The sequence below is a fragment of the Amblyomma americanum genome, chromosome 1, assembly GCF_052857255.1.
Source record: "Amblyomma americanum isolate KBUSLIRL-KWMA chromosome 1, ASM5285725v1, whole genome shotgun sequence".
Taxonomy (NCBI): Eukaryota; Metazoa; Arthropoda; class Arachnida; order Ixodida; family Ixodidae; genus Amblyomma; species Amblyomma americanum.
Genome location: NC_135497.1, coordinates 21,741,346 through 21,757,336, shown reverse-complemented (window position 1 = coordinate 21,757,336; position 15,991 = coordinate 21,741,346). Strand labels below are relative to the sequence as shown.

The following is a 15,991-nucleotide window of genomic DNA, read 5'->3' as shown; positions in this document are numbered from 1 at the left end:
ATCACAGTTTTTATGCAAGAATGAAGTCGTGGTGCCCAACATCAGGGATGCTGTCACTCATGCCCATAATGCAGCTGCTGTATTCAGCCCTAATTACTTATGCAAAGCCTCTTCGCAGCTCGCACCAAAGGCCAAGACAGCGAGCAGCTCCAGGTCCACCCGTCCGTCTTCTGGTGTGACCGCTCAAGCAGAAGACATAGTTGAACTCAACTCAGAAGCCAGTCGGCGAGTTTGAAATGGCACAATAGTCACCTGCCACTATGGAGCCTCCTGCAAAGCCGTGTCTTCCGGGGCCGATGGCACCGACGACCGCGTTTTGCGCTCGCGACCGGGAGGACAACTACCGGGAGATGGCGCTGCGCGTCCATTGTCTGGACTCCGGCTGGGGCACGCCGACAGCGTCTCAGCTTCGGCGGCTGCTCGGTCTGCAATGCGCCGTGGGCCAAGTGGTGACCGGAGACTGTGGCGAGGTCGCAGTCTACGAGAGCCCCACTTGGACGGCAAACGTGACGCTGCAACTGGAGCGGTCACCCAAGGACTCGTTCATGCATATCGTACTTAAGTGGTGAGTGCGCGACAAGTACTTCTGGCTTTTCCCTTAGCCAGTCTTCGGTCGGCCTCAACAATCATATGTCAGGCCTCTACTGTCGCGTAAGTTGAGAAACTCCTCATATGCGCTGACATGGGTCCAAAATTCGGAGGTTTGCAGATTTGTGCGCACTGGAACTAAGGTGACTGCAGTGCCATTTGAGCAATGCAGATGAATTGTGAAGCACTGCTCAGAATATGGTGATCGAGAGGAAGAGGTTGTAGAGCTTCATAAACAACTTACTGCGCAAATTATTATCGGCATCTCCGTCTATTCAGTCTCAGAAATCAGGGGGGGGGGCGTGTTTATGCAGACATTTCAATTCAAAATTTCTTGCCTGGTGCAATTAATGAACTATCGGTTTCTGCGGGCTCATAGCCGCCATATTGAGGTGGCTAGGGTGGTGAGAGTACCGCCATTTGTGTTCGAACATATAGCTTCTTAAGCTTGTACCAGCTCTTGGTTCCACGCGTCAATTTTACATTCACTTCCGCAGGTGCGACCAATGCCAGAACGCCTCTAATAACGGCGCGGCTGCGGGCAAGTCCGGCCCGCCAGAATGGTGGCTCGCATCCGAGGAGCTCGAGGAGTTCTGCGACCCGTACAGCACCCAGATAGCCACGGAGCACAAGGACGTACCCGTAAACGCGTTCGCCCTCGGCTGCTTCCTCGGGTACAACACTTTTGTGGCGCACTTTGACAGCACCTACACCATGCCGCCTCCGCCATCGCCACTCTCGTCTACCAAGTCTTCGTCCTCCCTCTCCGGCAAATCAATGTCTGTGAAGCGGGGAAAGAAGGGAAGAGCGGTCAAGTCTAGCTCCCCTTCAGATGGGACAAGCTCATCTGCGAAGACGTCTTGTCCCAACAGTGAGCTGACCTCATCTGAAGGCTTTAAGGTGAGATGATGTTCCTGTAGGGTGTTTTCTGACGGCGTCCGTCCAGAAGTTTGAGTTATGGCAGTGGTGGTTGCATGGTGGAAGGTCATGGGAATAAACTGCATTGCAGTCTGTGAGGACATAAAGTGTCGTATCCTAAAAGCAGCGTGTTTTTCTGCTGGGCAAATAGTTTCGATGATGCTGAGAGCCCCAGTCGTAAGAGGGATATGAGAAGGGTAGTCAGGACTTGTCAATGCATCCTTTTTCTGGAAGGCAGTGACAGCTCATAGGCACATTAAATCTAACCCTTTTTTCCTGGACAGGTTTTGGGTACGTGATGGCAAAGCAGAGCTTCGGGCCTGGTGGTCACGCACTTTGGCACATGGGCCCCTTATCCATTCATCTGGTTCCTTACATGTCTAGTTGGCTTGCTTGGCACGCAGCCTAAATTGTTGCGGGGATTGAATTCTGCAAAGAGCGGCTTCAGAAAGATTTAGAAACACTAGTGAGAGGGGAAGGGAGAATGCTTTACACTGTGTGGATGATTTCAAACAACCAATTTTATGTACTCCTTCCTGTATCAACGACCTGCAATTCGTCGTCCAATTTTTCTTACGGTGCAGCGATTTGGGGTGACGCGGCTAGGTTGCATGACATCGCAAATGATGAGGAAATGTATCCTCAGTCTTAAAAGAGGACTCTGAAGGGGTTTGATATACTGTGCTTACAGTACATAAAGCTCTTCAAGGGCCTGGAACGTATTAGCCACGCTGCATGAATTGGCAAGTGCAAAACTGTACCAACATGGATAGGCATACTTAAAAAGTACGGCAGTTTCGCAGTCGGAGCGGAATAATTCGGTTTAGGCCCTTCTTCTGAATGCCTTCTCTTTCACCAGGTGACGCAGTGCAATGCGCACTTTGAGCACTGTTCCAATGGGTTGTACCTGTACTTCGTGGATGTCCGCAAGCGTAGCTCCACGCTGTTCCGGCTGCTGGTGCGGTACTCGACCATCTGCCGCATCATTCTGCACAAGACGTCGCCGACATCCACTATTGTCTACCTGCAGCTGTTGCACCCGCCGCTGCTTTACAAGGTGTGCGCTGGCAACAGCGCCACCAGCCAGTGCAACCGCGAGGGTGACTACCTGCCACAGGTGAGCAGCGCTATATCGTTAATTGCTTTCAATGGACTAAAAGAAAAAACCTGTCGACAAACACACTCCTGTACTCTTACGGTTTCCGCTTCCGCTACAGTTTCCTTTAGTCGTAGAGTTCTACATCACTGCGTAGAAGGGCAGCTGTGGGGCAACACGCAAAATTGCAGGACTGCAAGGAAAGCTGTATAGAAAACTGGACCACTGACTGCTGTGGTGAAGGGGATGTTAATGGGCGTAAAACGTATTTTAGGCGTCACCGGACTTCTGCTGCTTAAAAGAGCGCGGTGTAAAGCTTCACGACCACTACCAAGAGTGGACATACATCCTTTCGCTTCTGCGTCCTCTGCTCCTTGTGTACTTTCACTCTAACCGCCTAGCCTTTGTTTCCCAGTTACTGGTATCTGAATTTTTTTTTTCAACCATGTCCCGCTCCCCTTCTTTCTCGAGAGGCAGTAACGGACATCGGGCAATGGGAATCCACACAAAAATTCCAAAACGACTACGCCGGTATGCCAATAGTTTAATTTGACGGGGCAAGAGCCCATATATCCTTATCCCATTCACAGGGCATAGTGATAGTGTGGCAGTACAGTCGTGACCTCACTGTTTTTTGCTACACAAACATAAAGTTATGACAGTGGTGGCTCTAGAAGCTCCTTCTTAATACAGCCATTAGTGTAGATGATGGGCGCTGAACTTAGGTCAGTCATCATCATCAGCAGCAGCAGTAGTGTAACTGTGACAGCATAGGACAGAGGATTTTGCTCTTATCCCCGATTAACCCTGTCCTTTGCAGCTGCGATCACCTTATCTCTGCAAACTCCCTAATTTCATCCGCCTATATTAGTCTCTGCCTCGCACTGCTACACTTGCCTTCTCTTAGAATCCACTCTGTTACCTAAAGTGACCATCCGTCATCGTGCATTCGCATTACGTGCTCTGCCAATGGACTGCAATGCTATTCTTGATTTCTTGATTTCAACAAGAACATCAGTAACCTGAGTTTGTTCCTTGAAATAATAATAAATGAAATAATAATAAATTGATTCGTGTCAGCCTCAAAATAAGCCGCACAAAAGCTTGCTCACCCACCACCTTTCCTGTCGCAGTTCGACCTGTCCGACACCACCCCGTGGGACCGGGCCGTCGAGTTCGGTGAAGGACCCTTCAAGTGCGGTTCCGACGTTCTGGGCAGAAGTCGCATGATGCGCCTGACGCTCAGTGGACCACGCCACTGGGCACCTCTCTGCAACCTGATCCTGCGCACGCGCAAAAACGCGCAGGTTTTTTACGCGCCGATGCGCGAGCTGCATGCGCGCGAGTTGAAGGCAGTGGCCAGGCCCAGCGTGCAGGACTTCGGCGTCGTGTACGCCTTGCTCAGCGTCTGGTCCGAGAGCTTTCAGGTAGGGATTTAACTCATTGCGTGGATTTCTTGTAAGGTCTACCCCAAGAACAAAGGTCAAAAGCTGACGAATTAGAAATGTTCCAGGACGTCGGCGTGAAACCTTCGATCCTCTTGAACATTTCTTGTTGTTGTCACTTTCAAACTTCTCGTTTTCTGTAGAATAAGTTAAAAGACATACAAAACAGACAGTACAAGACACCCTTTGCGTGTCTCTATATCCGTTGGAATTGGATCAAGTACATCACATAATTTCCATGTACAGGACCTCCAAGATTAATGTCAAGTACGTTCTAAACGTAGCTGCCGCATGTGCTCAGTGGTTACGGTGCTCGGCTACTGACCAGGAGGACCCGGGTTCCGATTCCGGTCGCGGCTGCCACGCTTTAGTGGGGGCGAAACGCAAAAGCGCCCGTGCGGTGTGCGCTGTCGTTGGTCGTTAAAGATCCCCAGGTGGTCGGAATTACTCTGGAGTCGCCTACTTCAACGTCCCTGATAGGCTAAGTCGCTTCGGGACGTTCCCCCCATACCACACTATACCATTTTAAATGCAGAATCAATAAGGATTATCACGAGTGAATGCATATTGCTTCCAAAGTAAGGGTTACTCCGATGGGTCGGATCTACGCTGTTGACGGATAAAGATGGCCTTCGTTCGGGGATTTGCTGCGTTGGCGGTTCTGGCATATCGCGCTGTGCCATGACCTGGCGTAAATATAAAACTGCGTCACTATTCCATGCGCGCATTTTTGCGGACCTACGGTGTCATTTTGGGTTTCAATAGGGAGCTTCCCGAAGCGAAGTAGAATTAAGCGGGCGTACGACTCGAACGACGCTTGAAAACTGCACTGTCGAACGCGGACGAGCAACACCTGGATTACCGCCTTTGCAGGTCACCGATGAGCTGGCGATGAACGCTCAGAGCTGCCGGGAAACGCTCCTCGAGTTGTCTGCGCGCGCCGAGGAGTGTCCCCGTGCCCTGGAAGAAGCCCTCTTCGAGATCTATTTCTCGCTTAGCCAGGGAAAGGTGAGAGCCCGGTTTTTCAGGCTGGCTTTAACAACAAAAGCTTAAGGGCCCTCTTTACGTCCGCAGCCCGCTCGCCTCGCACCTGGCCTGGCGTTCAGTAAGATTTGTTTTCTGAACTATGTTAAGTAAGATTTTATTGCAGAATTCTGTACTGAAGGCCGCAGCAGAACAGCGGTTTTCTTAGAGCGAAAGCTCGACTCTTCCCACAACTCCCAAGGTCAAGTTTACTGCGCGTTTCACCTTGAACCGGCGCAACGAAGGCGTAGCAAGGAACGTCATAATACGTAACTCGCTGTGGATTCGCCACAGCTGCGCTCGCTCCGGGCCTCTTCGCTGCTCTGCCACGTGTCTAGCAAAAGGTTGCAAACACAGTTGCTTCGCTGGCGCTTGGTCTCTGTCTTGCCATGGATAACGCGCACCAGACCGACTCCAGGGCCAAACCATATGTACCCTTGCTTAACAATTGCTTTCGCTCGTATCACTAGGTTAAACAAGCGCTAAACCTCTGTTAGCTTTTTTTTAAATTGAACAGTGTAACTACAGATGTGTTTTATGTAGCAGAGCATGTTCAGTTCGTGCCCATGACAACACTATACGCGCTCGTGTGCAGTAGTGGAACCTGTTTTTTTTTATAGTAACGGTAAAATTAGGCCAGTGGCAACGTTAGGAAGCCAGTGTAACGAAATATAAAATTAAATTGAAAGAAATTACATTCAAGTTTGCAATATCCTCTTTCTTGGGAACGCGCGACCGACCAGAAGCGATGGACCTCCTCCACCATGCGGTTTACTGGGAAGCACAAAAAACGGACTAGGGACGGATTAGGCGACACAGAAACACGTTCACGAGCGCTTGTGTCCCCTATTCCGTCCCTCGTCCGTTTTTTGCGCTTCCCAGTAAACCACATGCATAAACAAATAGCCCGGCAGGTTGTTCTCCTGAACTCCTCCTCGAGTTTCCGCAAGATGAACACCTGAGAGGCACCTGCTTCTTTCCCGATGAAGTTGTTACAAGTGTAGTGCACTGTTGGCATCAGCATTCCGCCTCATTCCTTCACGGCGGCTTGCAGGCTATACAGGGCAATGGTAGCGGAAGTGGGGACTACCAGAGACTGCATCGAAAAGTGGCATGCTGCTTTCTTAGCAAAGTTTCACTTGAGCCTTCCAAAGATGTTGTAACTGCATTATTGTCGGCACTTTGCATGCCGTGACCAAGCTTGCTCACGAGAATTTTCGTTAGAAAATTCAAAGTCCGGTTTCCTGTGTCTTCCTAGCATATCGCAAAAAATGTGGATAACGCTTGCTTTCATGCATGGGAGCTACCGTTGTCGGAAATTTTTTATTGTGTGCCTGATCGTCGGATAAATAGCATAGGAATGTGTGCACGCTGATATTAATATAGCTGCTCTTTGAACGGTTGCGAACAAATGAGGGGATAGGTCGTTCTATCTATTCACTGTGCTAGCGTACGGTGCATACGGACGTTCAGGGAGCGCTTATTCAAAAGGTCTAAGCGTAACACCACGCGGGCGCCTGGGAGACCTCTGATGTTCGTGCAGAGCTGCATGACATGGTGTAGACTAAAATATTGTTGCCGTTAGAAAAAAAGAAGGAATGGAATGAATGAGAAGTGCATTCCCCCCCCCCCCCTTTCTTTATTAACTGAAGGCGATGCTGCTGCCGCCGTTTGCAAACTTTAGCATGCGGGCATCGTCTTGCGCTGCTTTAAGGTGGCTACAAGTGCGCGATATTACAGAACTGAACGAGGAGCTCAGTTTGATACACAAGGAACTCGGTATTAAGACATGTGATCGGTTAAAGAATGCATGCAGAAATGCAGTATGCTAACTGTGTGATAATAGGGGCACACAGATAAGTGAACGGTGGGTAGCTTAGCAATTTTGTGGAGCTTGATCTCAAGGTGTCATTTTAAGCGGAAAGTGAGGAAAAAAATTCACTTTACACATAAGAAGTGCCGGTGAACCCTGAACATAATCGTGTTTTTAAATTTTTTTCATTTCTTCTCGGACTACAGTTCCTTTCAATGCTTTATGTACATCAACACTATTGCCTCTTTTTCCTACCGATCTTTGTGCAACGCTTCTATATATCCAGCATATCAAGAACAGTGTCCTTGTGGCGCGGTACCGCGCAGGTGTTCTGGTTCCGCAGTGCCCTGGAGCGCCTGTACTTCCGGTATCGGGCGCACCGGCTGCGCATCGACGTTTTCACAGGCTCGGTGATCGCCCAGGAGCTGCCGTCCCACATGGTCAAGGTGCGCAAGGTGATCCTGACGCCCACTCGGCGCGTCTACATGCCCCCTCAGCTTGTGTGCAAGAGCCGCCTGCTTCAGCACTGCGACCCAGATTACGCCCTGCGCATCGTCGTGCGGGACGACGACTGCAAGCTCATCTCCTTTTCGCTGGGTGCCTGCAAGGACGACTTTCTCAGCGCGGTACGCTGTTGGGGGGTTCATGATCGCCCTGTGAACAAGTAGCCGTAGCGTGCTTAATTTTTGGAAAAATGCAGTATCTGGAGTCTCAAGAAAAAAAAAATGGCTGGCGGTTTAGCATTGCTAAGCACAAAAGACTGTGCGAAAGCACTGTTTTTTTCACATGTACACCACCGCCACGTAGCTCAGAGCGCTGTTGAGGTGTCCTCTTACTCGGGGATCCAGTTATGTTCCTCCCTTTACTCAAAATTGGCAGTCTAAACATGCCACCGGTTTTGAGAGAAGGAAAGGCATGTAACTGCCTCAAATTGTAGGTGGACAGCGCCGCCTATTCACAGTGCGACTGACGTGTCCACTCACCTAGTGAGCCGGTAATACACTTGCTACTGAAAGGCTTCACACGCACAGACACCGCTGATACCCGAGGATTGCGGCTACTTCCTTTCGCACTGAAGGGCACAGGGAATCAGAATGTCATGCGACAAATCTATATTGGCAGTAGTGCTACATTTCAGTCTCACATTGATGAGCTTCTATTTGCCTATTTTAATTTGATTTCACCGTCGCTTTTTCGTTCCGCTGCTGTATGGATTAATGTAGCTGAAGTGCAGAGGAGGGCACAAAACTGCATGAAGATATTTGATAGGAACACTGAGGAAAATGATGCATTTGATGGGCTCCTTGAAATGACAATGTAAACCGTCCATTTAGTTCCTCTCTTTTACCTTGGGCTTGTTTTCTGTAGGTGATCAAGCCTCCGCTGTCGTCCGGCCTGAAGATTGGTGGCCGCCGATTCATGTTCCTGGGTTGCTCGACGAGCCAGTTACGCAGCCACGGCGTCTGGTTCTACGCGCACGACAATCAGGGCCGCACCGCGGAGCAGATACGCGATGGTATCGGCGACCTCTCTACCATCGTCAGCGTGCCCAAGTTCATGGCACGGCTTGGACAGGTCAGAGGCCAGTCACGTTCTTGTTGAGAGAGGTGACGGGAAAAGCGACTAAATCGCACGAAAGTATGTGAGGGAATCTCTTCTTCACGTTTAGTAACGGAGCTTTTGTTTTCAAGAAGGCTGAGCCAAGTGTCTCTGCCATTCACCATCATTCATCACACTTTCAAGGCCAGGTGCATTGCGTTAATCCATATATGTTTGGATCGCATTGTAGCTATGTGAGCCCTTCATTGATGAGCGGTCCGCAGGGATCAGGCGCCATGTGCAGTGACTCATATCTGACTGTGAAATTATCCACATCATAAGTTATGCCTTGCGCGTTTCGAATCGAATGTGGGAGTGTCAAAATGCTCCAGAGGGGGAATGGAAAGTAAGACTAGCGTTCATAAATAATTACGACACTGCACGGACTGTGTCCGGAGATCTAACCAGGCAAATCAGCCTCTTTTCGGAGTACCAATGCCTATTATGGAGGTGTTGTTTCCATTACACACTTTCTACTGCTGAGAAGCCACTCTTTAATGTTCTCTATATTTGCGAAAGGTTTCACAAATTTCACAACTCCCAGCTGCACAAGCATGAATTCTGTGGCCGAGTGTCAAAGTGGCCCACTCGGGAGACCTCTTTTCCTGCGTGCAGGCTTTTTCGCAGTCGTTGGGTCTGTTAACGGTCCCGAGCCAAAACACGTCTGTGGAACCGGACATCCGCCACGCAGCCCCTGGCCGCAGCAGCGATGGTTACCATCGCGAGTACATCTTCAGCGACGGCATAGGGCGAATATCGCACGGCCTGCTGCGCAAGGTATGTATATTATCGTCCTTATCGACAACCAGTCTAAACTTACAACCTTTGCTAATGTGTCGGTGAGGTCACCAAGACAAGCGTGGCTGTGCCGGCAGTGATTTTGCCCGCACGCCAATTAAGTTGCTCCCGTGCGGGTAGCGACGAAATTCGCTGGTGCCAATCGCTCCCGCGCAATTACTATGCCTCGACATGAATCGACTAGAGAAATTGGCAGCATGCCAAGTAGCGGCAGGGCTTTCTGAAAAATTCATTGTTGTCACACCGCTGCCAACGCTCATACATTCGCTTTGGACACCCGGTAACTGTCCTGTGTGAGAGACAGAGATAGGGAGAGAGAGAAAACATTACCTCGAGTCAAATCCGCACTTCAAAGTAGTCATCCTCCGCAGTGTGTCTGTCCGTCGGCCGGGATCCCGAAGGTCACGGAAGCAGACAGAGCTTGACCGATGGATTCACTTTGCACTTAACGGGGGGGGGGGGGGCACAGTCCTGCGAGTTTTTTTTTTGTTAATAGCAGAAGCCTTTTTTCATGCCTCGCGCCTCCCACAGCCATCTCATCCAATCCAACTTCTTGACAGGAACAATCTCCCAAAACTCTGCCGCCCATGATAATGCTTCGCTTCTTTTGGACAGGAGAGGCCATCGTATGTCTAAATAATTTCGTGCGGGTCCTTGAAACCCCTGAAAACCCTGGAATTTGATAGGACTGTTTTCAAGGCCTTGAAGGTCATGGAATTTTTGAAGATGCTTGAAAACCCTTGAATTTTAAAAATTTTTATTTTTAATAAACATTCAGTGATTGTATATAATAAAATATCAACCCACCTGAAATCCCGCTGCGATATTGTTAAAAATAGAGTGTAAGTTTCGTACAGTCAAGTAAGCGCGTGCCTAGCGGACGCTCGTGAACGTCTAGCCACAATGACGCTGGCTTGTTTACCGTTTCCTCTCAACCATTTCCTGCGTACTTTTTGGCTGCGTTCCAATACTCTAGACGTCTAACAAGACGTCTAGTGTGACGTCTAGGAAGCAGTCTACATGTCCATGTATTGGAACTTGTCTACTGCTCACGCCGCCTCGCGGCATAATAATGTAACTAAAGCTTATGAACAGTTGTACTACTATTTTTCACAAAGTGAGCAATAATGATAATTAAAAACGTGTTTTCAACAAGTTTACACATTTCTTCTGCAATGACTTTGTGCGTAAACCGGACTGGTGGATGTGCCTATCGGTCAGTCTACTTGTAGCAGACGGGGCCGCTCTCCGAAGACGACGCTAAAGAGATATGCGATTATTCTTTTATTATTGATGCTCAACTGTACATGCTCCTCGAACGTGCTCGTTCAGACGGTCCTGTAAACATAAGAAAGAATACGAAAGACTGTAATCAATATGCGCGAAATGCGATACGGCTAATATACACTGCAAAAGGAAAACACATACGTGACATTAAACCTGCTGTCTGCCCTACGTGGCACTCGGAGACAGCGAGAGACCTAAATACAGCAGCGATCTTTAATCCTGCAAAGACTAAAATCAATTCGCAACATGCCGGTGTATTTGTTCTGAGTGTAGAGATAAAAAAGAATGCACGCGAAAGAGTTGATGCAACTAATACAGCAACAGAAGAACACATTTGTTAACTGTCACGCCAGCCGTCTTAACGCCCGTCGAGGAAACCAACGACAGCGACCAGTATTCTCTAAAATAAAGGTGCTAATTAAGATCCGGCATCGTCAGATGCCGGATCACGTAAACAGACCTACAGCGTCCGCTGCTGTAGCAAAGCTCTCAACTGCACGACATACATACATACATACATACATACGTACGTACGTACGTACGTACATACATACATAGATACATACATACATACATACATACATACACACATACACACACACACACATACATACATACATACATACATACATACATACATACATACATACATACATACATACATACATACATACATACATACATACATACATACATACATACATACATACATACAAGTTTTATTCTCCACAAAGAAGTGGAACGCGTCCCAAGATGGCGGCTGTCGGCTAGACGTCTAAGTAGCCGTCTACTTGGGAGTATTGGAACGCAGCCTTTTTGAGCGCTTCTACGACAACTCCCTTGGCAGTGGTACCTTAGGAGTGCACTACTCTTCCGGGCTCGAGCGGGGGTGCTGCGCACGAAGAAGTGGCAAGCCCGGTATCCGGCCAGATCAATGCGGACATCATGTGCACAATGTGTGGGCAGGATGAGGATTCGATAGAGCATGTTATTCTGTTGTGTATATCACTCCACCCCTGCCAACCGAATACATGTACCCTTCTGCAGGCGCTAGGTTTCGACTCAGGTCAGCCGACAGAGGGCGGAACGACCGACAGCGAGGTGAATGAGCAAGAAGCCTTTTCCAAGGCCAGAGCGGTCGAAACAACTAAACGCCGCCTTGAAAATTGGAATAGGCTCAAGTGATGGGTGGTGGTGACGACACGGCGGGGCAGACTCTGTCGTAGCGTCCCAAAAAAGTTGGCTAGGACTTCAGTGTAAGGTCCGCCGGTTAGAAGCCCCAAGATCCAATATAATCTAATCCACTTTCCAGTTGAGTAGATAAATGGCCGCCATTGTGTTTGTGGTTGCGCGGTCGAAGCGTTACATTTTGTGCGCATTTAGCGCTTGCGTGTGCGGTTGTATCGTCACGTCTTGAGCACGTGTAACGCTTATGCGCGCGTGTGCTGTTCCATCGTAACATTTTCTGCGCGCGTAGCGCTGATATGTGTATGCGCGGTTGTATCGCGAGATTTATTGCCCGTGTAGTGCTTGGGTGTGCGTGTGCGGCGGTATCGTGACATTTTGTGCATCTGCAGCGTAGTGTGTGCCAGTGAACGTGCGTGGAAACAATACCCGGAAAATGCAAATTTCAGAGGCTGCACAACGACGACTAACGAGAGTGGCTTGCGTCGGACATGTCAAATCCGCACAAGGCAAAATGTAAAGTTTGCTGTAAGTGTTTCGACATCACTGCCATGGGGGAGTCGGCACTAGAAAGCCATCTAAAAAGTGCAAAGCATAGAGAGCACATGCAAGCCGCCGGGAGTACCTGTATGGTAAGGAGCTTCGTGACGATATCTGAATGTCAAGCTAATGAACCACAGACAGCGCCATCGCAGTCGTCAAACTTGATGGATGCGTGCAAGAAGCATGGACTTGTGATGGACGCAGGGCATTTCACAGCGGATTAGCTGTGATGCTGTACACGTAGCAGGTGGCATTTTCAATGTTCCATCACTAAGGAATTGAGAGCATCTGTGACTTCTCCAAAGAGCCAATACCGTGCCTTTTTGAAAACACATAAAAAGCAGGAGCGCGAAGATGCGAAACAGCGGAAAAAACGGTGCATTGATGAAGAGATTGAAACTGTCAGAAGGAGGAAAAAGAAACTAGAAGCCGTATTTGCAGAATTGACAGCTTCAGCAGAATTGTATGCAGAAAAAGCAGAGGCAACCAGTGGCCTGACTTGCATCATGAAGTCGGACATCCTAAGGAAGACTGCCAAGAGCAAGCAGTAGGAGGTCTTGGACATAGACATAAAAATTGAGGAGAAGCGAATTGGGGCCACCTAAGGACTGATTGAGTGTTTGCTTTGCTTCATTACCGAATAAATGTTTGCATCATCTAACAAACTGAAAGTGGTCATGCGTGTAACAAACAATGATGAGAAGTGGTTGAAAAAGGAAATATGCTGTTGCCATCGTTTTATCCGAAGACAAGTTTCTTTGTTAAAATATTGGCTCCAATGACAATCCCCTTTTTCAGTGAATTCTCATCATTTCACGCCTCTTTCTACCGCTGAACATCTGTCTTATTTGGATTTCTAACTGCGAATGTGGTCCTTGAAAATCACGCAGAGGGCTTCGAAAGTCCTTGAAAACCCTGCAATTTTCGTCATATACACCAGCATGAACCCTGTCTATTGTGAGCAGTGGACGTGTCATCAATGTCCAAATGCTGCCCAAGTCCAATGTCTAGTCATCCACCATACATGAGATACGTTTCTGCTCCATGAACTACAGAAACCTGTGATGCATAGGACGGTATTTTTGCAGCGATATCTGTATACGAGACTTCCTCTGCGGCAGGCAGCCATCGGTGGTGACTACTATGTCCTGACTAAAACTCGCCTCTTTGCCGTTTAGAAAGTCTAGGGACGGTGCTCTCGGCAATGTGTCCTTTGTGGTTATGATGACCCAGCGGATCTGGCCATTGTGACCCTAATTACGTGAAACACGAGCACAACGCCAGGAGAAAGCTTGTACCGGTACGGAACTGGTTATCTTGTAATCCCGCAGCTCCCGCATAAGACAAGGTCCTGGCGGTTTTTCCTATTTTTGTTAAAATATAATGTATGGAGTGACCTAAGTACATAGCCGTTCGTAGAAGCCTTCATTGTCCGCCCTTCCGCAGGTCCACCACGCCTTGGAGCTAGAGGAGGGTGAGGAGCCGTGCGCTGTACAAATCCGCTACGGTGGCTGCAAGGGAATGCTGTTGCTGGACCCGACGCTGAGCGGCTGCCGCATCGTCTTCCGCGAGAGCATGAGCAAGTTCCACTCGGACCACTCCGACCTATACGTGCTGAAGACGAGCAAGCCGCGTGCGTTGTCTTCATGTCCTATGACCGCGACCATCGACAGAAAGCGCTTAGAGAAGCAGTTGGACACAGAGACACATAATTCTCCCGTGCTGTCTCCCGCAGTCCACTATAGTCGGATGCAACTGAAGAGCGAATCGACTTTTTCCTGTCAGTTAAAGGACTCCCTTCCAGCCATTGGCGACGGCCGGCTCTCATGACCCTGCTAGCTAGACAACGCAAGGAGCGGCGTGACAATGCAGGGAGGGGACTGTCCCCGACCAAAGAGGGAGTGGACAATCTCTTTTCATCTGGTGCTTCCCGCATGTCACGCTAGCAGGGTCATGGAAATCTGCTGATGCCATTGGCTGGAAGGGGGTCCTTTTATGGGGCAAAGCCGCTTCGTTCTTCAATTGTATCCGACTGCAGTTACGCTGTGTCCTAGTGGGCTTGCGCTGGGCTCCTTATGAGCATCTTAGCGAATTTTCAGGGATCCATAGTTCGGGGTGCTGTTCCACGCTTACAATGAATTGTCGTGCAGAGTATCCCACAATTTCTGTTGAAGTGTAGTGCCGTTTTTTCACGTGGCCACGAACAGTCATCGAGAAAAGTTTACGTGAAGCAGGATTGTAGACGAAATTTTCCTCTGGGTCAGATAAACCTGATAACTGAAAGGCCAGAATACGGGAGGGGTACTTATTCTCTACCCACTGGAATGAATACCAAATGAATGGATAGCGACGAAAGACTGCTTATTTGTGCGAAAATTTAAATGTACATTTGCCTCTCAGTGTTGCACTTACACAGCGGACTTAGAGCTTGAAATTTTCGCAGTCGTGCACTGTTCTGTACATTGCTCCTCGCTACCACAAGTAGACAGAAAGCATAGTCATCGAGCCACAGTATGATACAAAGCATGAAAGGGCACGCCTTCCTTCTGCGGTGCATGTCGCTGATTCATTAGTGAGGATAATCCGTGACATGCATTGCAAATTGTAGGAATAGATTACTGCAACAGAGTTACATTTTGAGCGTGCTGCCGCGACAGTATATTTACGCCCATGATGATTTACTGTGCTCCTCGCAGGCGTTCTTTACCTGAACTGACCCATGATCACCATCTTGGAGCAGAGCAACGAAAGACTGCTTATTTGCGCGAAAATTTCAATGTACATTTGCCTCTCAGTGTTGCACTTACACAGCGGACTTAGAGCTTGAAATTTTGGCATTTGTGCACTGTTCTGTACTTGGCTCCTCGCTACCACAAGTAGACAGAAGACATAGTCATTAAGCCACAGTATGTTACAAAGCGTGAAAGGGCACGCCTTCCTTCTGCGGTGGACGTCGCTGATTCATTAGTGAGGATAATCCGTGACATGCAGTGCAAATTGTAGGAATAGATTACTGCAACAGAGTTACATTTTGAGCGTGCTGCCGCGACAGTATATTTACGCCCGTGATGATTTACCGTGCTCCTCACAGGTGTTCTTTACCTGAACCGACCCATGATCACCATCTTGGAGCAGAGCGGCATAAAGGCCGAGGTGTTCCTGATGCTGCAGAACAAAATCCTCGATTCCTTCATCGACAGCATGATGGATCCCCATGAGGCCGCGCATGTGAGAAATTTTTTTCATCTTCGCAGCTTTTGTGCCATGTGTGGTGTCAGTGCACTGTTCTACATATAACTGAAGCTCATGTACGACAGCCGATCCCATACTAGACGAATAACTGAACCCTATATACGACAGCTGATCCTATTTTAGTCGAATTACTGAAACCCATGTTCGACATCCGATCCCATTTTAGTCGCATTGAAGGATGGATTCAGGGTTTTGGAGACAGGGTCAACGACCTATGAAGTGGGAAGGTGCTTGTAAACTGATAACGAAACTGTGCGCCTTACTAATTGTGCAGGTTCTCCGTTCCTACTGCGCCTTGCGTCTCCCGTACAAGGAGCTGGCCGGCGTGGGCATCGACCTGACAGTCGAGCCCTTCTTTCGGGCTCTAGTTCGCGCCGTCAACAAGAAGGTCCTGAGTGAGTGAAACACATGAGCTTAACCGCTTTTATTCATTTCGTCGTCTGG

General features: G+C 48.8%; 1 protein-coding gene across 1 annotated transcript in view; it reads left to right on the top strand.

The window, feature by feature from the left end:
• The first annotated feature begins 296 nt into the window (after nt 1-296).
• The window catches only part of LOC144121016 (uncharacterized), a 31,397-nt gene continuing 15,702 nt past the window's right edge, over nt 297-15,991 (top strand). The window contains exons 1-11 of the mRNA XM_077653949.1: nt 297-565; nt 1,086-1,488; nt 2,366-2,623; nt 3,736-4,029; nt 4,921-5,055; nt 7,210-7,509; nt 8,252-8,458; nt 9,098-9,259; nt 13,742-13,928; nt 15,387-15,523; nt 15,822-15,942. Coding sequence (XP_077510075.1) covers nt 297-565; nt 1,086-1,488; nt 2,366-2,623; nt 3,736-4,029; nt 4,921-5,055; nt 7,210-7,509; nt 8,252-8,458; nt 9,098-9,259; nt 13,742-13,928; nt 15,387-15,523; nt 15,822-15,942 — 2,473 coding nt within the window. The remainder of the gene's footprint in view (nt 566-1,085; nt 1,489-2,365; nt 2,624-3,735; nt 4,030-4,920; nt 5,056-7,209; nt 7,510-8,251; nt 8,459-9,097; nt 9,260-13,741; nt 13,929-15,386; nt 15,524-15,821; nt 15,943-15,991) is intronic.